Raw genomic sequence first — 25,140 nt, forward strand, 5'->3', positions numbered from 1 at the left:
TAGGTTTCATATATACTGACATCTTCCGGAAATCAACGGCGGTAAACAGCCGTCTCCATGCAAGTTCTTCACACTCCAAAAAACTCATTGAGGGTATTCCAACTGGCCAATTCCTCAGATTGCGAAGAATGTGCTCTCGTGAGGATACCTTTGAGGTACGTGCAAGGGAGTTAAGTGACCGCTTCCGGGCCAAAGGGTATAACAATGCATCTCTAAGAAAGGGTTACATGCGGGCCACAAATTCCAAAATGGATGCACTGTTACAATATTACCCACTTAGGAACAGAAGGGAAGGGAATTTGGTAAGATTTATCACTACCTTCAATTCATCTCATAGGGAAGTGGCGAGTATCCTACAGAAACATTGAATTATATTGCTAATGGATAGAACTCTGAAGAACCACTTACCTCCCCGTCCATCTTTTACCTATAGAAGAGAGAGGAATTTGCAAGACATTCTGGTACGCAGCCATTATGAGGGTATTGGCACGAATAGAGCATTTGGATCGAAGGGTCCCAAATGGGGCTGTCGCCCCTGTGGGGACTGTGTCGCGTGCCCCAACATCGAGAGAGCAACGTTGTTTACTGATAGAACTGGCAGCGTAACATATCAAATTACACACACAATTTCGTGTAACACATTTGGGGTTATTTATGTGGCCAGTTGCCAGTGTAAGTTGTTATATGTTGGTTTAACCTCTAGAGAAGTGAAGAGACGGGTAAGGGAACAGGTCCTAGTAATTGAAGCAGCAAAAGAAGAAAAGGACCTTACGAAACTGAAGACTATTCCTCGCCACTTTAAATCCCACCATGAGAGTAACGGATCCCTCTTAAAGGTAAGGGGTATAGACAGGGTTTTGATGGGGAAGAGAGGTGGCAACTGGAAATGGTTGTTGGCACAGAGGGAAGTAAGGTGATTTTTCAAGTTGGACACAGTTACTCCGTATGGCTTTAATGAGAACTTACGTTTTTTACCTTTTTTGTAATTTGTCCTTTTTATATGACATATATGTAGTGGAGGTATCTTTACCTCTTATTAAGTTATGATCATTAGTTTTTCTAAGGCCTCATGCACACGACCGTTGTTGTGTTCCGTGTCCGTTGTACCGTTTTCCGTGATTTTCTGCGGACCCATTGACTTTGTCATCCGCGTCCGTGATCCGAGTTTCCAGTCCGTCAAAAAAATATGACCTGTTCTATTTTTTACACGGACAACGGTTCGCGGACCCATCCAAGTCAATGGGTCCGTGAAAAAACACGGAGGCACACAAGATTGTCATCTGCGTCCGCGCGTCCGCGCCCGTTTTTTTCCTATCATTTGCAAGGAAAACTTGACTTAGATTTTTTTTTCACTTTTCATGTCTGGTGATCCTCCAAAAATCAAGGAAGACACACGGAAACAAAAACGGAAACGGATCACGGAACAGCTTTTGTCGTGTGCATGAGGCCTTAGGCTATTGTTTTTAGTGTGCTTGGTTTTATATATTAAATAATAACAGGTAAAATATGTTTCATTAATTTTAATGGGATGTTAGTCCCGCTATGTATTTGCTGTGGTTTACTAGCTGAAGGAGCCGGCTTCGCTCGGGTATATTTAATCTATTTCATTTAATGTTTGTGTGTTTCGTTAAAAGATATCAACACTATCCACTATAACAGTGACATCTACAGCACCCCACCCCCAAAATAGTGACCTCCACAGCCCCCCACCCCCGCAGTGCCCCGTCTTGTCATTTCCGTCGCCTGATTCCCTTCAAGTCGTACCACGTTCCTCTGCCCAATACGCTCGGGTCGTTTGTGTTTTTGTCCACCTGATACGTTCAGGTCGTCTTGTGGTCTACTGCCTGGCACGCTCATGTCACGTCGTCTCGTCCACCTGTCCCTCGGTCCAGTCTATGTTTTCCGCCTGTTCCATTCAACTCAATCCACTACTCCAGGTACGCCTTCTGTCCACTCATCACGTCACCTAGGGCACTATGTGACTTGTCTCCCCAGCACCTTCCCCTCGTCTCTCTTTTCAGCACCAACCCAGGCGCGTCCCTATTCTCCAAGCCCGATCATTCTGCACGGTCTAAACTTGTCGTAAATTGCCTGACACGCTCAGGTTGTCGTTTCTTTTCTCCTCGTTCAGGTTTTTCATCTCTCCCTGATCGTCACTCACGTAAGTCTCCCTATCGGAATGTTCGGGGCGCATTCTTTCACGCAGGTTCCAGTTAAGCCTTCTTCCTCACTTACAAATCTCAGGTTCACGGGGTGTGAGAAGTTTTCACCCTCTTCGCGGCCTACCCGGGCTGTTCAACTGCTGGCAGTGATTTTTCTAAAAGTTCCGTTCTAATCCATCCTTGGATCCAGGTAAGTAAAAAAAAAAAAAGTTTTTGTGCAGAGGGGTTTGTTATTTCACTTCGGGTGCCCAAACTCACAGCGGTACCATGTCCCACGTTTCCGACATAGAAGATTAAATGTCTATTCCAGAATCAGCAATCTCCGAACCAGCCAGCCGCTCATCATACAGAAATTGGACTATCCCCAAGTTGATTACAGAACTAAAAAAAAAAGGGGATCCGCCACTCTGCTTCAGCGCGAAAAGCCGAGCTATATCGGTTGCTTTTTCCTGAACCACCCATGGGCTCCGATGAGCAGGTGTCCATGTCCACCATCCAATTATCCCTGACCCAACTCCACGCCACCATCAATAATCTAGCTTCATCAATTTCCGACATTGATACCAGGCTTCAGGGCATCGAAAACAAGGATTCCAAGTCTCCTCCTCCCCCAGAACCCGAAGCTGTTCCTTCCACTTCACGGTCCACCTAGGGCCGTCTTTACCAAGGGGCAAAAGGGGCAGCTGCCCCGGGCCCAGTTGCTCCTGGGGGGCCCAAGGCAGCTGCCGTTTGAGCCCTGATAGCTACTGCCCCGGGTGTCAAGCTGTCAGCTACACAGGGGGTGCTGCCATGCCTGCCTGCACTGAGTCCAGGCATCATGATGGTACTGTGTTAAAGTTGTGATCAGGACCTTAATGACATCATCACCATGTGACCAGTAACCTAGCAATTACTGGTCACATGGCTATGAGGTCATCACAGGTCCTACCAGGAGTGTTGCAGAAGTTAACTGAGGAGCTTTTTTGTGTGAAGATTACATCAGAAAAAGGTGACAGGGGCTGTTATGTTAATATACTGTAAACTACTGTATAGTGGGGTGCTGTATACTGTGTGGGGGCCTGTATACTGTGGGGGGCTGTATACTGTGTGGTGGGCTGTATACTGTGTGGTGGGCTGTATACTGTGTGGGGGCCTGTATACTGTGTGGGGGCCTGTATACTGTGGGGGGGGGGCTGTATACTGTGTGGGACTGTATACTGTGTGGGGGCCTGTATACTGTGGGGGGGCCTGTATACTGTGGGGGGGCTGTATACTGTGTGGTGGGCTGTATATTGTGTGGGGGCCTGTATACTGTGGGGGGGGCTGTATATTGTGTGGTGGGCTGTATACTGTGGGGGGGCCTGTATAGCGTGGGGGGGGGGCCTGTATAGTGTGGGGGGGCCTGTATAGTGGGGGGGGCCTGTATAGTGTGGGGGCTATACTGCTGTACTGTATACTGTGGGGGTCTGTATACTGTATACTGTGGGTGCGGTATAGTGTGGAGTGCTATACTGCTGTACTGTATAGTGTGGGGGGCTGTATCGTGTATAGTTTGGGGTGCTGTATACAGTGAGGTGTTGTATACTGTGAGGTGCTGTATACTGTGGGCTGCTATACTGCTCTACTATATACTGTGGGGTACTGTATAGTGTGGGGGCTATACTGCTCTACTATATACTGTGGGGTACTGTATAGTGTGGGATACTGTATAGTGTGGGGTGCTATACTGCTCTACTATATACTGTGGAGTACTGTATAGTGTGGGGTGCTAAACTGCATACTGTGTGGTGCTGTATACTATAGGGTGCTATACTGCATACTGTGGGGTGCTGGGGTGCACTGTAACACTAGGGTGAGCCGAGCCCTGGTCTCCTTCCTGGAGAGCGGTGCCCACCTCCAGCCTGAGCCCAGCTGCCCCGAGCACTGATCCTGAGCCGCTGGAGTCTTCAGAACTGGAAGTATTTACAGTCATTCACTGTACTCTACCAGATGTGTGGATTTTTTGTGTGTGTGTTGTGGTGGAGGGCGTGATTGCCTAAGGTGTGGGAAGGCGGGATCCAGGGGGCCCAAGTAAATTTTTGCCCAGGGTCCAATCAATATTAAAGACGGCCCTGGGTCCACCGCCCCAGGTACAGGTCTCAGCACTCCCGACATCGCCCCCGCCTTCTTCGTGCCAGAAAATATCAGGAGAGATATTTTGGCAGGGAAGGACATCAATCTGGCTGCTATCCTTATTTCTACCCACGACACAATTGAGAATAAGACGATTGCCTGCGGTGATGTATCTGTCGTGCTTAGGTCTAAGGACGCCCGCCTCAATAGGAAACTCTCCATCCCTGAATTCATGCTAACCTTTAGCCTATACCGGGATATCGTGTGCTCCGCGCACCCCCACAGAAGGGAAGAGTTAGACATATACATGTATAGAATTACTGAGTTAGGTTACAAATATGGCGGTTTTGCTTTTTATGATTATCACCGGTCATTTTCAGCAAAGGCAGCAGTGGCCTTTCTCCAGTATCAGCACGTCACAAATTGGGCGGTCCTTGATATGGAGCTCTTTTGCAGGCATTTTGCCGGCCAGAAAGCCCCAGCATGTTCTAACTGCCAGTCAGTCCTTCATTCATCCGACTGGTGCCCCCACGTCACCAACCCCCCCCCCCCCCTTCCCGGCCAAAGACCAACACCGGAGCGCAAAAACCCAACCCATTCACGGATAAACTTGGGCGTCCCATCACCTTCCTAGGCAAAAACCAAATTTGCAATAATTTCAATTTAGGCTTCTGCAGTTACGATAAATGCAAAGCGCTACATATTTGCTCCGTCTGGTTCAGGGCCCACCCCCAGTCCTCCTGTTCTCAGCGAACGGCCAAACGCTCCTGACTAGCCGACATCAACATCGACCTATTACTCTCCCTTCTCCAAGACCACCATGACCCCGATTTTGTCCTGTTCCTTAAGAATGTTTTTTCCGAGGGTTTCCACACAGGGTTAGTCACCCTTCCACGGGTCACTTGGGAATGCCCCAACCTCCTATCATCCTTGGCAGACCCTGTGGCGGTTGACGAACTGTTGGATGCAGAGTTACAGAAAGGCTTCATGATTGGCCCATTTTCTGAGTCTCTCTTCCTCGTGCACCGTGTTAGTCCCATAGGCTTAGTATCAAAAAAATCTTCAAATAAAAAAAGACTAATTTACGATTTGTCTGCTCCTCATGCATCCAGCACCCCTAGTCTCAATTCTCTGGTCCCGTCAGAAGAGTACTCCATGCAGTACTCTTCTTTGGACGAAGCCATACAGCTAATCCTACAGGTCGGGTCAGAAGCTTGGTTGTCAAAGGCAGACATTTCGGACGCCTTTAAGCTGCTGCTAATCCTGCCACACCTGTGGAAGTTTTATGGTATTAAATGGAAAGAACGGTATTATTTTGCCACCCGCTTGACGTTCGGATCAAAGAGCAGCCCCTGGCTCTTTGATCAGTTCGCCCAAGCACTTCACTGGATCCTAGTAAATCATGCCCATTGTCCGAGGGTAATCTATTATTTGGACGATTTTTTGCTCATCGAGCAGGCTAATCACGTTCCAGACAGGTTGGATAGCCTACTCAGCCTGTTCAGCTACCTGAACGTCCCAGTAGCCCCCTCAAAGGCTGAGGGTCCTTCCAAGGTCATCACCTTCTTAGGTATCACCCTAGATACCATCAAAATGGAGGCCAGGCTTCCCCTGGACAAATGAATCAGGCTCAAGGACTCAGTAGCCAGGTTCGTGGGTACTCGAACAGTGTCCAAGCTGGAACTCCAATCTTTGTTGGGGTCTTTCAACTTTGCCGCCAGGATTATGCCGCAGGGAAGATCATTCATCTCCGGGCTACTTAGACTCCTTCCAACGGCCTCAGACCAGCATTCCCTCATTCATCTAGAACGCGATGCATTGGTAGATCTGGCCATGTGGTCAGTCTTCTTGTCCAGCTGGAACGGCATCTCACTTTTTGTCCCTCACTGGAATGACGCCTCCCCCCTGGTGTTTTCTTATGCTGCCGCATCCCTCGGGTTTGGAGCCATTTGCGGGGACCAGTGGTTTGCTGGTCCTTGGTCTTCGCAAATCTCTTCGGACCAGGAGGCTGCCAAATCCTCTCCCCTGCTCGAAGTTTACCCCATCGTAGCGGCCGCTCATATCTGGGGTCAGTCATGGAAAAACATGCCAGTATGCTTCATGACGGATAATCAAGCGGTAGTCGACATCCTCGCCAGAGGTAGGTCCAGTTCCCCCAAGGTCATGCGTCTAGTTCGAAAACTTACCTGGTTTTCTTTGCAGCTAAATTTCCACATCATCTGTAGGCACGTACAGGGTAAGAAGAACACTGCAGCCGATGCCCTTTCCCGGTTAAATTTAAATTTATTTTTTCAGATCATGCCAGAAGCTCGGAGAATCGGAATCAACCCTCCAGGGTTCGAAGCCCTGATCATGGATTAAATACTTACATTTCAGTAGCCCACGGTCTCATCCGCAAGTCACTCTCGGCCAACTCAGCTAGGAACTATCAAACTGGGTGGAATACTTTCAAACAATTCTCACGCCTTCATCCTAGGGGGGACAAGGACAAAGTCTCGTTCATCCTGGCTTTCTTGGCGTACTGCCATAAAGAGCTCAGATTGTCTCACAACACCATCAGACTTTATCTAGCGGGCATCCAGCATCACTACATGATCAACCATCCCAGTCACATCTCCTTCTTTTCTTCCCAGGCTGTCAAGGCAGTCTTGAGAGGCATTCAGAAGCTCTCCTCTCCGTCCACTCCCACCAGACAACCAGTCACAGGGGAATTATTTCAAAAGATTTCTGCTGCCCTAGATGGTAATCCTTTCGGGCCATTTAAAAGCTTGATCCTTAAGGCTGCCCTCTACCTCAGCTTTTATGGGTTCCTCAGACCAGGGGAGTTCTCCTGCACCTCAGCTCAACGTCTAGGCCCAGCAGTCAGCTCCACCATAGACTTGATCAGTTCATTTTCCTCCTACCCACTTCTAAAACCTCCCAGGTCGGTCCACCGGTTCAGGTCGAGTATTTTAAAACCTTCAATCCCTGGTGCCCAGTGGCAGTGCTAAACCGACTTCTCTCCTCTCTCAGTGATAGAAATCCCGACAGTCCCCTGCTGCCATTTCCCGTGCTCTCGCTCTCTTCTGCACAGTTCATCAAACATATCCGCTCTCTAACTTCAGGTCTAGGGTTCCACGCTGCCTCCATATCCATCCACTCCTTCTGGATCGGGGCCGCATCCGCGGCATCCAAACACGGCGTCCCAGCTCATATTATACGTAAAATGGGACGATGGCAGTCTTCATGTTTTTCCCGCTACATTCCACATCCGCAGGTCGAGATCGCCAAAGCTTTTTCAAACTTGGTCCTGTAAATTTCTTGTTCAATAAACTGCCTAAATTCATGTTTTGCCCCCTTTTCTTGGCTTACCCGCGTACATGGATAAAGGCACACCACTAGCCAATTTAGGTTCAATAGTATTTAGTTCTCTCACCTTCGTCCAGTGCTCCTCCCGGAGCCTTGACCACAAGTACAGCAGGCTGGATCCCAGCCTGCATTTGTGGGAGGGGCATAGGGTATTTACCTGCCGAACGGTCTCACCAGGCTCGTCGGCATTCGCGGTGCCCCACCCTACCCTCCCTCATTTACAATCCCACTCCCAAGCTCAGACTCCTCAGGGTTTGCCCCCTTTTCTTGGCTTACCCGCATACATGGCTAAAGGCACACCACTAGCCAATTTAGGTTCAATAGTAATTAGTTCTCTCTCCAGTGCTCCTTGACCACAAATTATATATATTTCACGTTTAATGTGTATTAATTGTGACTTACTATAATGGGGATATAACTTTATTCAATTTGCATTGTATTTCAATAGTATTATTCTCATATTATATTTTTTTTGTTAGGTATGATTAATTATTCTGATTATTAAAGAACTTTTTCTCACATTTGGCACTTGCACTTTGCTTGCTTTCACCTTTTGACTTGACTATTGATTTTATTACTAATTATTTATAATACAGTGGGTTTTTACACATTATTGTTATTCATTCATTTATCTTATATAATTGTTTGTAGCTATTTAATTATTCATTTGTATAATTGCAATTATCTTTATGTCCGTCCGTCCCCCCCCTTTGGGCTTGTCATCTTCAGTCAGCTGCCCAGTATAGACCGCTATTATATGTCCGGGCATGCGCCGAGCGTTTCACGCTGGAGCGCTTCTCTGGGCTCCCTCGCGTAACCACATTGAGGAGGCGGCCCTTCTTCCTTTGCTTCTCCGTGATGCGTCTGGGCAGATGAGCGCGTGCCGGATGTTCCGTCATGCGTTCCACAGTGGAAAGCATAGCGGGGATGCCTTGTAAATTTTAACAATATGTACTCAGCTTTTCTCTGCCATGTGCAGAGTGTGTTTATGGCAAACTATGAAATATCATTTAAGATAAATGTATTATATTTAGGAAAATATGGACAGTGAGGTTGGGATGTTCCCATGTGAAAGGAAGTGATGTCATGCGTTCCAGCGTGGAACGCACGCTATGGAACAGGATTTGGCCATGTTTTTGACTCCTGATAGAAACATTCACCTGTTCTTGATTATACTGAGTATTAAGGTATAAATATGTGAGGTGTTTATTTGCACACTATCCCCTGAAGAAGCAAGATGCGAAACGCGCGCCGGGGTATATGATCACACTGGTCGGTATTAATGTTATGTTACCTTACACTGGATTAGCAGAACCAATACAAATGAACCACCAATGATAATAGAATATGTGTGACACTAAATCAATAAATACCAAAAACAAGACACACATATAATATAATGACATATTTTATTACAAAAATTTACAACACACATCAAATAAATATAAAAGTTAGCAGCAATGTTAGAGGTGTTATTACACTGTATGTTCCCCCCCGAACCCACAGGGTCCGAAATGACACAAGAAAATGGACATATAAGTCACAAATTACTGGTACAAGGTAAACTATCTACAGGGTGGGCCATTTATATGGATACACCTTAATAAAATGGGAATGGTTGGCGATATTAACTTCCTGTTTGTGGCACATTAGTATATGTGAGGGGGGAAACTTTTCAAGATGGGTGGTGACCATGGTGGCCATTTTGAAGTTGGCCATTTTGAATCCAACTTTTGTTTTTTCAATAGGAAGAGGGTCATGTGACACATCAAACTTATTGGGAATTTCACAAGAAAAACAATGGTGTGCTTGGTTTTAACGTAACTTTATTCTTTCATGAGTTATTTACAAGTTTCTGACCACTTATAAAATGTGTTCAATTTGCTGCCCATTGTGTTGGATTGTCAATGCAACCCTCTTTTCCCACTCTTCACACACCGATAGCAACACCGCAGGAGAAATGCTAGCACAGGCTTCCAGTATCCGTAGTTTCAGGTGCTGCACATCTCGTATCTTCACAGCATAGACGATTGCCTTCAGATGATACGAGATGTGCAGCACCTGAAACTACAGATACTGGAAGCCTGTGCTAGCATTTCTCCTGCGGTGTTGCTATCAGTGTGTGAAGAGTGGGAGAAAAGGGTTGCATTGACAATCCAACACAATGGGCAGCACATTGAACACATTTTGTAAGTGGTCAGAAACTTGTAAATAACTCATGAAAGAATAAAGTTACGTTAAAACCAAGCACACCATTGTTTTTCTTGTGAAATTCCCAATAAGTTTGATATGTCAAATGACCCTCCTCCTATTGAAAAAACAAAAGTTGGATTCAAAATGGCCGACTTCAAAATGGCCGCCATGGTCACCACACATCTTGAAAAGTTTCCCCCCTCACATATACTAATGTGCCACAAACAGGAAGTTAATATCACCAACCATTCCCATTTTATTAAGGTGTATCCATATAAATGGCCCACCCTGTAGTAAACGACACAATGTCCTGACCCAGCTATTGCACAGTAATAGTATAGGTGCCCAAATGGTTAATCCAAGCGGATCCGAGTCCACAAAGAGACCACATCTTTAACATACAATAATCAAATATCAATATTACATACTGGCGGAGTGTCATACAGACCGGGAGCACATGGCTAATGTCAGCCAGGTTAATACCCATTTTTCTGATGATAGAAACCCTTTAATGACTGTGTGTTGAGTTATTTTGAGGGCACAACAAATTTACAGTTATACAAGCTGTACACTGATCGTACGCGCTGTAAAACGCTCAGGTGTGAACCGGCTGTAAACTTAAAGGAATTTTCCAGGCTCCTGATATTGATGACCTATCCTCAGGATAGGTCATTAATATCCAACCGATGGAAGTCTGAAACCCTGTACTCCCACCAATCAGCTGCAGCCTCCGGCACTGGAACTAGTAGTCTGATTGGAACAGGAACCACAGCTCCGTTCAAAGTGCAGTGGTAGTGCCTGGTTACTGCAACTGTGCTCACATTCACTTCAATGGTAACTGAGCTGCAGTACCCAAAACGGCCACTACACTTTGAACAAAGCTGTCTGCTTCCTGCTCCATCCAAGAGCTAGTTCCAGCATTGGAAGCAGCAGGTAACAGCTGATAAGTGGGGTAAGGGGTGTCAGACCCCCACCAATTGGATATTACTGAACTATTCGGAGGATAGGTGATCATTATCAGGAAGTTGGAAACCCTCTTTAATAGTGTTTTTCTAAACTATTCACATGCTTGAAGATATTCTTTGTTGGCTAGGTTAGCAAAGACTAACACATTTCTGAAGATCTAGACTGGTCTTGCCTTTCCACACTTTGATACCCACTCTGTGTAGGCTCATGGACCATGTGAGTGATAAATTTATCTGCTTTATTTCTGTTTTGCTCCTCGAACTTCGAGGTGGAACAATAGGAGCACATTCAGACTTGAAGGCGCCACGCCTTTAAGTATATACTACAGACCAAAAAAAATTTAAAAAGATATAACAAAAATATATAATGCACAATGTGATAAAGAAAAAACACTGAAAATAATGCACTAACACAATGGATGCAACTATTATACAGAGTGGCCCATGAAAAAGTAGCCCGCCTCCAGCAATAGTATGACAAGATGAACGAGCAAGTGGATTGTTTTTTTTTTTTTTATTATCCCCAAGTCACAAAAGATGCTGAAGGTGGTCCCCGTTCAGGTCTCTGCATCTTTGGGCACGTCGGATTATGTTGGCTGATACGGCTTGTGATGCTGGGGATAGTATTTGACATGTTTTCCTGGAGTTCATCCAGGGGATGTGGATTGTTAGCGGACACTTTCTGGTTTAAATTTCCCCACAGATAAAAATCTCATGTGGACAAGTCTGGGAATTGTGGCGGCCATAACCCCTTGCTCACAGTTCGCTCCTCCGTAAACAGTTCATGAACCCGTCCAGTGAGATCCGTGAGGTGCGGCATGTTGCCCCATCTTGTTGGAAAAAGCAGTAAATTTTTTCTTCTCCAGCATCAGAAGCATCTTGTCATGCTATCACTGGAGACGGGCTACTTTTTAGTGGGCCATCCTGTTTATAGACTAAGCCCTCATTCTGATATGATAAAATCTGAGACTCTTAGCCAATATATTTTGATCAAAACACATCTGTGCCCGCCTACCAGCGCCAAGGTGATCTCAGGCAGGCAGGACCTACCCTAAACTGTACATAGCTTTCAGCTAAACAGGCCATTCCTGCTAGTTCCCATGCACACTTCGTTTGGCCATGCATGTCTGTTTTAAATGTCGTGAGGGGAAAAAGCCGCCATCTCTGGTATCTCCTATGAGAACAAAAGATCAGGTATTCAAAGCCAACATGCTCCATCGTTTGGGGGAGAACCAGTCCACCAAAATCGGTAGGTTCGCCTGACTTACTCTTATGTGTATGGAGACCTTTCATGCTACTATTTGGCTTTGACAAATGTTCAAACATGAGCATCCACCGATCTGACTTTTCCTCAGTATCTGGAACCCTCCTCCAAACCCTTTGGTCAATTGACTTCCACTCACTACCATCTACATCAGGCATCCTCAAACTGCGGCCCTCCAGCTGTTGTAAAACTACAACTCCCACAATGCCCTGCTGTAGGCCGATACCTGTAGGCTGTTCGGGCATGCTGGGAGTTGTAGTTTTGCAACAGCTGGAGGGCTGCAGTTTGAGGATGCTTGATCTACATGGTCCATCCACTGTCCTTTTTCCTAATAGGAAGGCTACTCCACAGCTTCCAAAGCTACCATATTCTTCTCCTCATGTTCCATACATATTACGTATGTGCCTGTGCCCTACTCTGTGTTTCTGTCATGCAACTTGTTAGTAGAGGTTTCACTACCTTGTCTCAGGCCAAATGCTAAAGGGGTTCTCCAAGACCACAAGAATATGGCTGCTTTCCTCCAAAAAAAACAGTGCCACACCTGTTCATGGATTGTGTCTTTTATTGCAGCTAAACACCATTGCAGTGAATGGGGCTAAGTTTGAATACCACACACAACCTGTGGACATACGTGGTGCTGTTTTTGGAAGAAAGCAGCAATTTTTTTGTAGTCCTGCAGTGCCCCTTTAAGGACCTACAGTTAGGTCCATAAATATTGCAACATCAACACAATTCTAACATTTTTGGCTCTATACACCACCACAACGGATTTAAAATGAAACGAATAAGATGTGCTTTAACTGCAGACTGTCCGCTTTAATTTGAGGGTATTTACATCCAAATCAGGTGAACGGTGTAGGAATTACAACAGTTTGAATATGTGCCTCCCACTTGTTAAGGGACCAAAAGTAATAGGACAGAATAATAATCATAAATCAAACTTTCACTTTTTAATACTTGGTTACAAATCCTTTGCAGTCAATTACAGCCTGAAGTCTGGAACGCATAGACATCACCAGACGTTGGGTTTCATCCCTGGTGATGCTCTGCCAGGCCTCTACTGCAACTGTCTTCAGTTCCTGCTTGTTCTTGGGGAATTTTCCCTTCAGTTTTGTCTTCAGCAAGTGAAATGCATGCTCAATCGGATTCAGGTCAGGTGATTGACTTGGCCATTGCATAACATTCCACTTCTTTCCCTTAAAAAACCCTTTGGTTGCTTTTGCAGTATGCTTTGGGTCATTGTCCATCTGCACTGTGAAGCGCCGTCCAATGAGTTCTGAAGCATTTGGCTGAATATGAGCAGATAATATTGCCCGAAACACTTCAGAATTCATCCTGCTGCTTTTGTCAGCAGTCACATCATCAATAAATACAAGAGAACCAGTTCCATTGGCAGCCATACATGCCCACGCCATGACACTACCACCACCATGCTTCACTGATGAGGTGGTATGCTTAGGATCATGAGCAGTTCCTTTCCTTCTCCATACTCTGGTACAAGTTGATCTTGGTCTCATCTGTCTATAGGATGTTGTTCCAGAACTGTGAAGGCTTTTTTAGATGTCGTTTGGCAAACTCTAATCTGGCCTTCCTGTTTTTGAGGCTCACCAATGGTTTACATCTTGTGGTGAACCCTTTGTATTCACTCTGGTGAAGTCTTCTCTTGATTGTTGACTTTGACACACATACACCTACCTCCTGGAGAGTGTTCTTGATCTGGCCAACTGTTGTGAAGGGTGTTTTCTTCACCAGGGAAAGAATTCTTTGGTCATCCACCACAGTTGTTTTCCGTAGTCTTCCAGGTCTTTTGGTGTTGCTGAGCTCACCGATGCATTCCTTCTTTTTGAGAATGTTCAAAACAGTTGTTTTGGCCAGGCCTAATGTTTTTGCTATCTCTCTGATGGGTTTGTTTTGTTTTTTTTAGCCTAGTGATGACGTGCTTCACTGATAGTGACAGCTCTTTGGATCTCATCTTTAGAGTTGACAGCAACAGAATCCAAATGCAAATAGCACACTTGAAATGAACTCTGGACCTTTTATCTGCTCATTGTAATTGGGATAATGAGGGAATAACACACACCTGGCCATGGAACAGCTGAGAAGCCAATTGTCCCATTACTTTTGGTCCCTTAACAAGTGGGAGGCACATATGAAAACTGTTGTAATTCCTACACCGTTCACCTGATTTGGGTGTAAATACCCTCAAATTAAAGCTGACAGTCTGCAGTTAAAGCACATCTTGTTCATTTCATTTCAAATCCATTGTGGTGGTGTATAGAGCCAAAAATGTTAGAATTGTGGCGGTGTCCCAATATTTATGGACCTGACTGTACTTTCAACTAGGACAATTTTGTTCTACTTTTTCAATTGTGTGTAAGTCTCTTGCCCCCTATTAAATTTCCAATAAAGAAAAATATTTAAATTCTAAATGGTTTCGTTAATATCCTGCCATGTTGTAAGCACTTTTGTATAAGATAATGAAAATTATTTAACCCTTTTACTGCCAAGGACATAATACAGCTTAACTTTAAAGGTTATGAACACCTTCAGGAGCCTTTTTTTTTTTGGCATTGCATTTTACTCATTTTTTCAATTTGTATTTATTTAATATTTTCATCAGTTTTTGTTCTACAATCTTCCAGTTTATCTGCAGAACATTTCTTTATGCTTCACATGGAATCTATCAAAGAGCTGCTTCGACAGCTCGATCTGTAGCCCTGACAGCTCATCAACTGATTAAACAGATAAGAATACGCACACAACTGTAGCTGTTTTTGTGGATCCGCAAAACACGGATATCGGCTGAGAGCCTGCCACCATTTTTCTTCACTCCATCAGAAATGTCTAATCCTGGTCCGCCAAACGGACAAGAATAGGATATGTTTAATTTTTTTTTGCGGGGCATTAATGTAAATGGATCAGCAAAAAAAATGCAGATTGGATGCGGACCAAAACCACTGTTGTGTGCATGAGCCCTTAAGTGTTTATGAGCTATCACAAATTCAGAGATAAGGGCTACAAGATCAACTCCCTCATGGATTCACTGTAAAGTATAAATAAATGCTCTACAGATACACTGAAATTAAAGCCTGTAGAACAAAAACAGTTTAAAACTTTTAAAGGGGTTATCTGGGAATTTGATATTGGTGGCCTATCCACAGGATAGGTCATCAATATCAGATCGATAGGAGTCTGACTACTGGGACCCCGGCCCATCAGCTGTTCGAAGAGTGTTTAGGTCTCTTCCTAGACCAGTGATGTCACCATACAGCGGGCATGTGGCCTAGGTAAAGTTCAGACCCATTTATTAGAGCTTCAGTGAGCACAGCAGCCTCCTCAAACAGCTGATCGTCGGAGGTTCAGCGAGTCGGACCTCTGCCGATCTGACCTATACTGAGGATAGGCCATCAATATCAAATTCCTGGAAAACCCCTTTACAAAAGACCCACTAAAACTCAACGATAACAAAAACTGCCCCTGGAAGATGTCCATAGCCTTTAAGTGTTTGCCACAACTAGAAAAGAAGAGCTATAGCTTAGATCTTGGTACCAGAAATGTAGCCTTCAAGTAATACCAGCCTGTAATGGTCTTCTCTCCCCCTGTACAACCTCCAGTGACTAAAGGTGGTATACAGAATCTTTTATTTAGGTTATCACCCATCTTACCAATCACAGCCCATTAGGGTGCACTAACCTGTATGGGGCTTTCCACCCCATTCAAATAAATGGAACATATTTTCACTGACGTAAATTTATGCAACAAAATCTGCAGCGCATGAGTGCACCCTTATTGTCCTCTCTCCCCCTGTGCAGCCTCCAGTGATACAGGAACTTTTCTTCACACCATCACCCCTCCTTCCAATGATAGAAGGTATGTACTGCTCAGTGTATTTTTACCATTAGGGATGACAAGGTGAGCAGTTGCATATCTAATCACCCGCTGCACCTAATCAGGACACTTACCGACTATGTGACAAGGATGTATACAACATTTGGATTACGGAGAGTTTGGTCTATTTAGTTCTGGTGAACTGGTAAGAGTAAGTGCATATAACCGCAAATGAGACTTTTAGCCACAAATCTGAATGTTAATGACTTTTTTTTGTTACTTTAATGCCAGACTGCATAAAAACACTCATGAATATAAAGCAGTGGGTGGCATTTTCAGCCATCTGCCAGGTCTCTACTTTCAGAAAATAAATGGATATGCGGGTACTGTAAGATTATTCTACAAATCAGGTTTTATTAATGTTCGTCAAAACAGAAAAGAAAGGATTAACGATTCTAAAAAAGAAGCCATATAAAAATAAGAATAAAGATCCTGAGGGGATTAAATACAAACCGCTAACCTTTCAAAACCAAATAAAAAAAACATTGAAATAAAGGAACAATGTAGTATTAAATAGGTTGTTTTTTCACGTAATGTTATACTTGTTTGTATCGTTAAACCTCATAGGAACACATGAACACTTGCTTGATTGATCTTAGAACTCCTACAGACGTGAATGGAGCATGCTGGGAGTTGCAGTCACATAAGAACTGAAGTGCCAAAGGTTGGTGACCCCCTGATATAAAATGTAGTTGTAAAGGTACAAAAGAATCAAAAACTACATGAACATATATTATAAATCATCAATACAGTAAGTGGAGTAAAGAAACCTCACTGTATTCTAAAGCAATAAACTAATTATCTCCGACATGAAATATCCACAGTCTGAGGCCTCATGCGCACGAACGTATTTTGTTTCCGTGTCCGATCCGTTTTTTTGCGGATTGGATGAGGACCCATTCATTTCAATGTGCTGTCCATATTCATATGTGCAAAAAATATACAGTATGTCCTATAGAATGGTTACAATGGATCCGCAAAAAACGGATATCACATGGACGTCATCCTTATTTTTGGGGATTGCAAAATACATACGGTCGTGTGCATGTAGCCTGACAGAGTGAATATTATATTATTCCCTTAGAGAAAACAGAAAATACGAGTTTTCGATTATATATTAAATAAATTAAAGCAGGCCATAAACTAGAGACTTTGGACAGCCGAAAAAGAAGAATGAAACCAATGTCTGGCGACCATCCGCACCTTTAATGGCACAAATGAGCATGACGGATGATGACCGATGGCAGAAATCTGTTGAAAAGTTGATCTGATACGTTAGATTTTTTGGTCTTTGTCAGGTCCTCTACCTGGAAAGTCATCCATCCCAATAACAGATCTACATCCTATCAATGGAAGCCCAGACTACACACATTACAGCAGAGTTTAACCTGTGATTTCTCAGTTTTAACTGATGGCGTTAACTTCACAGACCAAGCATGGAAGTCATAAAAAAAAAAAATGGACGTCTGAAACTCCTAATGTACGGCCAGCATAAGGCACGTTGCGATGAACTTACAGAGGAAACCCTAGCTTAGTACTAACCATCCTTAGGCCTCATACACACGACCATATTTTGTATCCGTGTTCAATCTGCATTTTTTGTGGATGGCACAGAGACCCATTTATTTCTATGGGGGTGCAAAAAACAGACAGCAAACTGATGCTATCCGTGTGCTGCCCGCATCCGTATGTCCATCCTGCAAATTATAGAACAAGTCGTATTCTTGTCTGTATTAAGGACAAGAATAGTCATTTCTAGTAATGGATACAGTCGAGTGCATGAAGCCTTATTAACAATAGTTAGGAAATTGTTCGCCATGTATACAAATTGATACTTAGAACATTATCTTTTTGATTCATTTTCAAATTAGCTGATTTTAAAAGAGGACTGTCACCTCTCCTGACTTGTCTGTTTCAGTAAAAAATTGTATTCCATATGAAATGACCATTCTATGTTGAGCCACTCCTCTATTATTCCTACTAGAAGTGCGTCCCTGCACAGTGGAGCACGCTCTAATCAGTGATGCCGGGTAACTGTATGTTGTGAAATGGGAGAAAACACAGTTGTAAGAAGAGATGCTCCAGATTTTATTACTGCACTGGGGTTGCAAATCACTCCTACAGCTGACATGTTAGGAGAGGCGACAGCTCCTGTTTAAAGGGGTAGTCTGAGTGTTTAATACTGATGACCTATCCTCAGGATAGGTCATCAATATCGGACTGGTGGGGGTTTGACTCCCGGCACCCATGCCGATATGCTGTTGGAAGAGACTGCGGAATTCAATGAGCACTGAGGCCTCTTCCTAGGCCACGTTCATTGGTTGCTTGGCTAACGCAGCTCAGTCTCATTCAAGTGAATGGGGCAGAGCTGCAATACCAAGCACAGGCACTGTACAATGTATGGCGCTGTGCTAAGTAAGCTGCGAGGAGGACGCGGCACTCACCGGAGCTCGGCAGCCTCGGCGGGGGTGTCAGAAGTCGGATCCCCTCCTGAGGATAGGTCATCAGTATTAAACACTCGGACAATCCCTTTACTATCTAATATCTAAGGTACGTAGCAAATACATTTCTAAAGGAAGAATCTTCTCTGAATAAAAATAAAATAAAAAATAAATTGTCTGTGGCTGCCTGCAGCTCTTCACCTTCATGTAGTCCAGCTGCTGATCTTCACTTCAGGGTCTTCTCTAGATCTAGTAGAAAATGAACAAGGAAAAGGACATTATTTGTTATTGAGTCATGTCAGAGGATAAGTGGCAGAAAATAATTTAACAATGAAGAATACACCCCCAATGCACTTGGACCGACTGCTCCCACAGCTGATCTACACCCTCTCAGACTGCGTTCACATGCCGCGGCTTTTGTGCGTTTGCCTGCGGCATCCTGTATCTCTCCTGTTCTTGCGACTCTTTCCCAGCCTAAGGTATCAATCACTTGCTTTCATTGTGCCAGCCTATATGATACTATATGAAAATCAAAGACTGGAGAAAGTGTGGGCAGAAAGCCTTACCTCCACGAGCTCACCCAAAGAGCGACACCAGCATTACAAATCCCATGAACTGCGTAAATAATATCACCGGAGTGAAAAATGACCAAACTGGCCACAAGGAAACATTGAAGCTGAAAAGAAGAAGCAAAAAGACATGAAATAACATTATATCACCATTAAAAGAAGGAAATGGTACGCGGCACTCACCAGACAGCAGCTACTAGAAACGTTACCACAGCCACCGGTACGAGCCCTGGATACTCTGCGTCGTAGTCACAGATCCCGCATTTCCACTCTAGATACACTATGCAGAAAAGTGCTATGGACAGACTGACAACCAATGACACCGCACCAACCAGGAGCCAGGCACTGGGGGGGGGGGGGGAAGGAGAGAAAACATTTTTTGCTGAAATTTTTTCCCCAAAAAATTTACAAGACCCCCCCCCCCCCCCCCCAAACGTAGATCTATGGCATCAGCACAATCATAATGACGTGCAAAAAAAAAATATTATAAGCATTTAAAATAAAAGGTATTCCACTTAGGCCTCATGCACACGACCGCATACGTTTTGCAGTCCGCAAACTGCAGATCCACAAAATATGGAGGCGATCTGTAAGCTGTCCACATTTTATGTGTGACCCCGTTGTTTTCATGGGTCTGTGTCCCGCGGACATAGTCTATCATAGTCTAGCATAGGGGACGATCTGTGTGCTGTCCGCATCTGTATGTCCATTCCACAAAAGGATAGAACATGTCCTATAAGTCAAAGGGTCCGCAAAAAAAATTAGGATGCAACACTGACTGCAAAACACATACGGTCGTGTGCGAGGGCCCTAGGTGCCTACCATGATGCGCGGGTTAAAGGGGTTTTCCAGGAGACTTCGCGAAGCAATAAGTTCGGCTCATCGGATCCAATACATTCTAATACTGTACGGAGCTCCTGCTCCATACAGCATTAGAATGAAGTTTTATGCGAATCGACTTCAGTTGTTCCATCCGAAGTCTATTCGCTCATCCCTATTGATGACCTATGCTCAGAATGGGACGGCTTCTTGTAATTACACCTGCTCTCCGCTGCAATGTCGACGGCAAGCAGGTAAACAATGAAAGGAAGGCAGCGATCGCGGCTTCCCTTCAACCTGCAGATTGGCGGCGGTGTGGGACTCCTCGCTGATCTGATATTGATGACGTATCCTGAGGATAAGTCATCAATATAAAAATCCTGGAAAACTCCTTTAACGGTCCATTTACACATCCGCGTGTGTTTTGCGGATCCGCAAAAGACCAGCAATGTGCGTTCTGCATTTTGTGGACCGCACATCGCCGGCACTTAATAGAAAATGCCTAATCTTGTCCGGAATTGCGGACAAGAATAGGACATGTTCTATTTTTTTTCCGGATCGGAAGTGCGGATCCGCAATTCCGGTTCCAGGCAGCACATCGTGCGGCCCCATAGAAATGAATGAGTCCGCAATTCAGTTCTGCAAAATGCGAAACAGAATTGCGGACGTGTGAATGGAGCCTAATGGATACATCTCCAGAAAAGCCGTATAGAAATCCCAATAATTGCTCCCACAAAAGCAGTTATACACAAAAGCAATATACAAAAAGGCCAAACAGGAGCTGTGTCTGTGTAATAATGTTCAGGTGGTGACCTCACAGGTGGCAGTGCGGCGATATGACGGATCACAGTGACTTACCAGCCTTCCTGGAGGTTTAATTGGAGAACTGGAAAGAAGTCGACATAATAAGTCACCGCCACTGCTGCCAAGATCCACAAGACAGAATGGCAGTTCAGTCTGCGAAGAGGCTTCTCCTTCTTCTTCTTCTCATCATCTACACAGGAAATACGGAAATGTTACCGAACAACCACCACCACCAGCATTTCCCGGGATCCCAGGCGCACAGATTGTCTAGTGGCTGGGACCAGTATTGCAGCTCAGCAGCATTCACCGTAGGAGAGTTCACATGGCCGTTATTCTTCCGTTCTTCTGATCCGTCAGAAGAACAGAAAAAAAAAAGAATCCTGTAAAAAAATAAAAAAAAAAAAACGGATCCTATGCATCAGTTATGCACATTTTGCATCCGTTTTAGCCATTTCCATCCATTATCCTTAGCCTTCCGTCCATTTTTGTTTTACAGGATGTTTTTTTTTTCTGTTCTTCTGACGGATCAGATAAATATGTTTTATTATATGCAAATGAGCCTCTAGGAGCAACGGGGGCGTTACCATTACACCTAGAGGCTCAGCTCTCTCTGCAACTGTCACACCCTCTGCACTTTGAATAACAGGGTCAGGCATAATGATATTTTTTTACTGCCTGGTCCTGTCAAAGTGTAGAGGGTGCGGCAGTTGCAGAGAGAGCTGACCCTCTAGGTGTAATGGAAACGCCCCCGTTGCTCCTAAAGACTAATTTGCATCTATAATAAAATGTGATTTTTCTCAGCAACGCGGACACATATGAACATGGGACCCAGATGCCTTCAGCTGCCAAGTGCACATGTAACAGGTCAGCCAGTATCATAGGTACAAAACTGCTGACAGATGCCCTTTAAAGGATTTATCCCATACTAAAAACTGCCCCCATATGCCGGGCCCCTTACAGGGAAAATACCTACGCCACTCCTGGTCTCCGCACCGCCGCTGCCTGTACACGGATGAAAACATCTGGTGTTGGGTGGAGCAGCCAATTGCAGGGGCCTCCCTAGCGTCACCCGAGATACTAGGGAGGCTCGCCCCCGCCATTGACTGCCCCCCCCCCCGAATGTTTTCATCCACGCACGGGGAGAAGTGGCAGTGCGGGGACCAAGATAGGTATATTCCCTGTGAGGGGCCCAGCATATGGGGGGCAGTTTTTAGTATTGGATAACCCCTTTAATGGAGCAGAAGAGCAGTAAGCTGCAGTACCAGAGGCGGCCACTACAAAGTGTCTGCAGCACCTGACCACTTCAATCAGCTGATCAGTGAGGGTGTTGTACTCCAACCCAGGCGATATTGATGGCCTGTCCTAAGGGGGGGTCTTATAAAACCCCTTCATAAACACCGGGTGCCTCCGATTCTGCTTAGTCAAAGCAGATGTTCACATATCCCTTTATCGAGGACTCATAACGTCACGTCAGGTTCCCACAAGCCACAGTCTATTACCTCCGATCTAACCACCCATCCCAGCAGCATCGCAGGGCTCTGGATAATCCGTAGCCTAAAATCATTCTATCCATACACTGACTCCCAGGGTGTGAGTGAGCAGAGCTGCAGTGTAAAGCATCAGACAGGAGGCGTGACAGACTAGCAGCAGAACCCATGCAAACAATGAAACTGAAGTAACTGCTGTAAAGGAGCAGACATATCACCCAGATGATGGATATAAAGCTGGAGGTAGAACGTATTACTCGGGTGGTCTAATTGTGGGGTCCTAACCCTCTAAACGACAATCAAATAAAATAACCCCAGGCTCTCCTGGAGATTTGTATTGTGTAGACTTTTATTTGGTTTTCATACTCAAGGCTACTTTTTCGTGTACATGTGACGTTTCGGTCCCAGTTGGACCTTCTTCAAACACCATAGGAAGAGATAGAGAAGATTAGAGGAAGGTGGAGTAGAATTCTCTCTCTAGTGTTTGAAGAAGGTCCAACTGGGACCGAAACGTCCCATGTACACGAAAATATGAAAACCAAATAAAAGTCTACACAATAAAAAACACATCTCCAGGAGAGCCTGAGGTGATTTTATTTGATTGTTGGATATAAAGCTGGGAGAGGGAGCACAACGTGATCAATTCAAACCCGCCATCGATAAATACTGCATAGGAACTCCAGGTACAGAACATGCTGAGGTACATGAAGGGTCTAGGCTCCCGTACACACCGGCGTCTGCGTCTTCCCTCAGTAAGTCCTCCGCCTGCTGCTGGAAGCGCTGCCTTATTCCCTGCAAGTCTCTATCTTCTAACAGCGCCGCCATCTTAGGACGTCAACTGACCGGAAATGACGAGGCAGCGCACCAGGCGGCCGTGCCGTTACCCTGGTAACCGTCCGGGGCGGCACTTGTGCAGAAGAAGATAGGGTGACTGTCCTGGGGCAGGGCAGTGCAGACGTGTTATCTTCTGGATAGCTTTACATTACAGTTAGGTTATTAAGTATGCCGTATGTGCTGAAATCCTGGCCACACAGTCACACTGACTGCCAGGGAGAGCACCCCCCATAAACAGTGTCTGCTAGAGTGCCCCTCTTATACATTGCCAGAAAACTGTACACGTCTAACTAGAGAGATCCCCATAAACAGTGCCAACCAGCAACCTTACCGAATAGTGCCCCCGAAAGAGAATGCCCCCCTCCCCCAATCAGATCGCTAGCCAAATAGTGCAACCCATAAACAGTGCCCTCACATAAAAAGGCCCAGCTAAAGATAGCCCCCCAGAAACAGTGCCAAGCAGAATGTGCCCCCAGAAACAGCACTAATGAGTGACCCCAAAAACTACACAAGCAGAGCGTGCCCCCCAGAAACAGTGCCAAGCAGAATGTGCCCCCATAAACAGCACTAATGAGTGACCCCAAAAACTACACAAGCAGAGCGTGCCCCCCAGAAACAGTGCCAAGCAGAATGTGCCCCCATAAACAGCACTAATGAGTGACCCCAAAAACTACACAAGACAGAGAGTGCCCCCATAAACAGTGTCAAGCAAAGCGTGCCTCCATAAACAGCACTAGTGATTTAGTGGCCCCCAAAACTGCCAAGCCAGTGAGTGCCCCCCAAAAACAGCACTAATGAGTGACCCCAGAAACTAAACAAGCCAGAGAGTACCCCCTAAAAAATTGTGCCAGACATAGAGTGCCCCCATTACCAGTGCCTGCCATAAACAGCACTAATCAGAGTGCCCCCATAAACACTGCTACTAACAAGAGTTCTTGCATAAACAGCGCCAGCCAGAGAGTGCCACCATACTGTATGAGAGACAGCACCTCTCCTGCCTAAAGGCGGGGTGTGGTACTGCAGTTCAGCCCCATTCAAATAAATAGGGCTGTAGAAATTTAGTAGGAAAAACGGAAACCTGCGTCCTTTTTTCCTCAGCTTTGGACAGGCTAAGGGTGGAGCTGGTAAAGAGGCGCATAGGGGTCATTTATTATACTGAAATACGCCTATAGTAGGCGTATTTCAGGCGCAGACTAACTGTTGCGCCACTATCTGCGACTTTTTCCTGCTCACGCCAGGTCTAAAATTGTTGGCGGGGAAGGGAAGAGGCCGGCAGGCCCATCTCATTTACCATTTTCTATGCCTGTTTTAGGGCTGTAGAAATTTTGTAGGAAAAACAGAAACCTGCGTCCTTATTCCCTCCCATCTCTGTCCGTGTCCATGATGAAATCCATGATTAGATGGTCAGTGGTTCTTCCGTGAAGGATCCGTGTTTGCTCCATGCGTCATTTGTATTCCACGTGAACCTCTAGTCTGAAAATTAATTTCCAGAGCGTCTCCTCTCAGTGGTCCATGAAAATCAATGGCAGAACACGGATGGCATCCGTCATCCTCTTATGATCCACATCATGGACCAAAGTAGAGCATGTCTCTGTGATTTTTTTTCACTGACACATGGTCTGTGGAAAACCACTGCTGTGTGAACAAACACTTTAAAATCAGTCGGTACATGTGGTATCTGTGGAGAACATGGACAGCACACGTCCACGACGTGTGAAAGAGACGTTACATTGGTGGAGAAGCGGGCTGACCCTCAGCCAGACCAGTCTGTGAGAAGGTGGGGGAGAGAAAATGGACGATTTTTGGGCACCTGGAGAAGACTCTTTTTGTAGGACTTGATGGCAGCTTTTGGTTTCCTCCTGTTTTCCTGTAGTGGACCAAGAGGTTGTGTGACCACCGTGTAGTCCTAGCCTGTAATGTAATACCACTGTACGTCCTGTAACCCCATCTACAAATGTTCTTACATCTTCCACGTGGATTGTCTAGAAGGCCACTTTCACACAGTCAGCGTTTGGTCAGTGTTTTCCATCAGGGATTGTGAGACAAAACCAGGTGTGGCTCTAAACACAGAACAGGTGCAGATCTTTCCATTATACCTTATTTCTGTGTAGGACCCACTCCTGGTTTTGGCTGACAATCACTGATGGAAATAACTGATCAAACACTGACTGTGTGAAAGTGGCCTAACATGGTTCTTTTAAAAGGGTTGTCCGGGTTCAGAGCTGAACCCGGACATACCCATATGTTCACCCAGGCAGCCCCCCTGACAAGAGCA

General features: G+C 45.2%; 1 protein-coding gene and 1 long non-coding RNA gene across 2 annotated transcripts; both read right to left on the minus strand.

Annotated features, from left to right (window-relative positions):
• Positions 1-245: 245 nt before the first annotated feature.
• LOC120990350 lies at positions 246-18,235 on the minus strand. Its single transcript, XR_005776408.1, has 3 exons — positions 16,897-18,235; positions 14,100-14,103; positions 246-257 (listed from the first exon to the last, which is right to left on the minus strand). It is a non-coding gene; the product is annotated as an uncharacterized LOC120990350 (long non-coding RNA).
• Positions 18,236-18,332: 97 nt separating this feature from the next.
• TMEM128 (transmembrane protein 128) lies at positions 18,333-22,864 on the minus strand. Its single transcript, XM_040419104.1, has 5 exons — positions 22,763-22,864; positions 20,599-20,734; positions 19,105-19,266; positions 18,919-19,028; positions 18,333-18,601 (listed from the first exon to the last, which is right to left on the minus strand). The coding sequence occupies exons 1-4, from the start codon at positions 22,854-22,856 to the stop codon at positions 18,929-18,931; spliced, it is 492 nt and encodes a 163-aa protein (XP_040275038.1). The 5' UTR covers positions 22,857-22,864; the 3' UTR covers positions 18,333-18,601; positions 18,919-18,928.
• Between the last annotated feature and the right edge of the window lie 2,276 nt (positions 22,865-25,140).

Source organism: Bufo bufo, chromosome 2 (assembly GCF_905171765.1).
Source record: "Bufo bufo chromosome 2, aBufBuf1.1, whole genome shotgun sequence".
Lineage (NCBI taxonomy): Eukaryota > Metazoa > Chordata > Amphibia > Anura > Bufonidae > Bufo > Bufo bufo.

Bases quoted from the DNA above. Each gene is read 5' to 3' on its own strand.
- TMEM128 (XM_040419104.1), bottom strand. From the start codon at position 22,856: ATGGCGGCGCTGTTAGAAGATAGAGACTTGCAGGGAATAAGGCAGCGC. The intron at 20,735-22,762 runs GTGTGTACGGGA...TTTCCTGTGTAG, and splicing joins GAGGGAAGACGCAGACGCCG to ATGATGAGAAGAAGAAGAAG. The intron at 19,029-19,104 runs GTGAGTGCCGCG...TCTTCTTTTCAG, and splicing joins TTTCTAGTAGCTGCTGTCTG to CTTCAATGTTTCCTTGTGGC.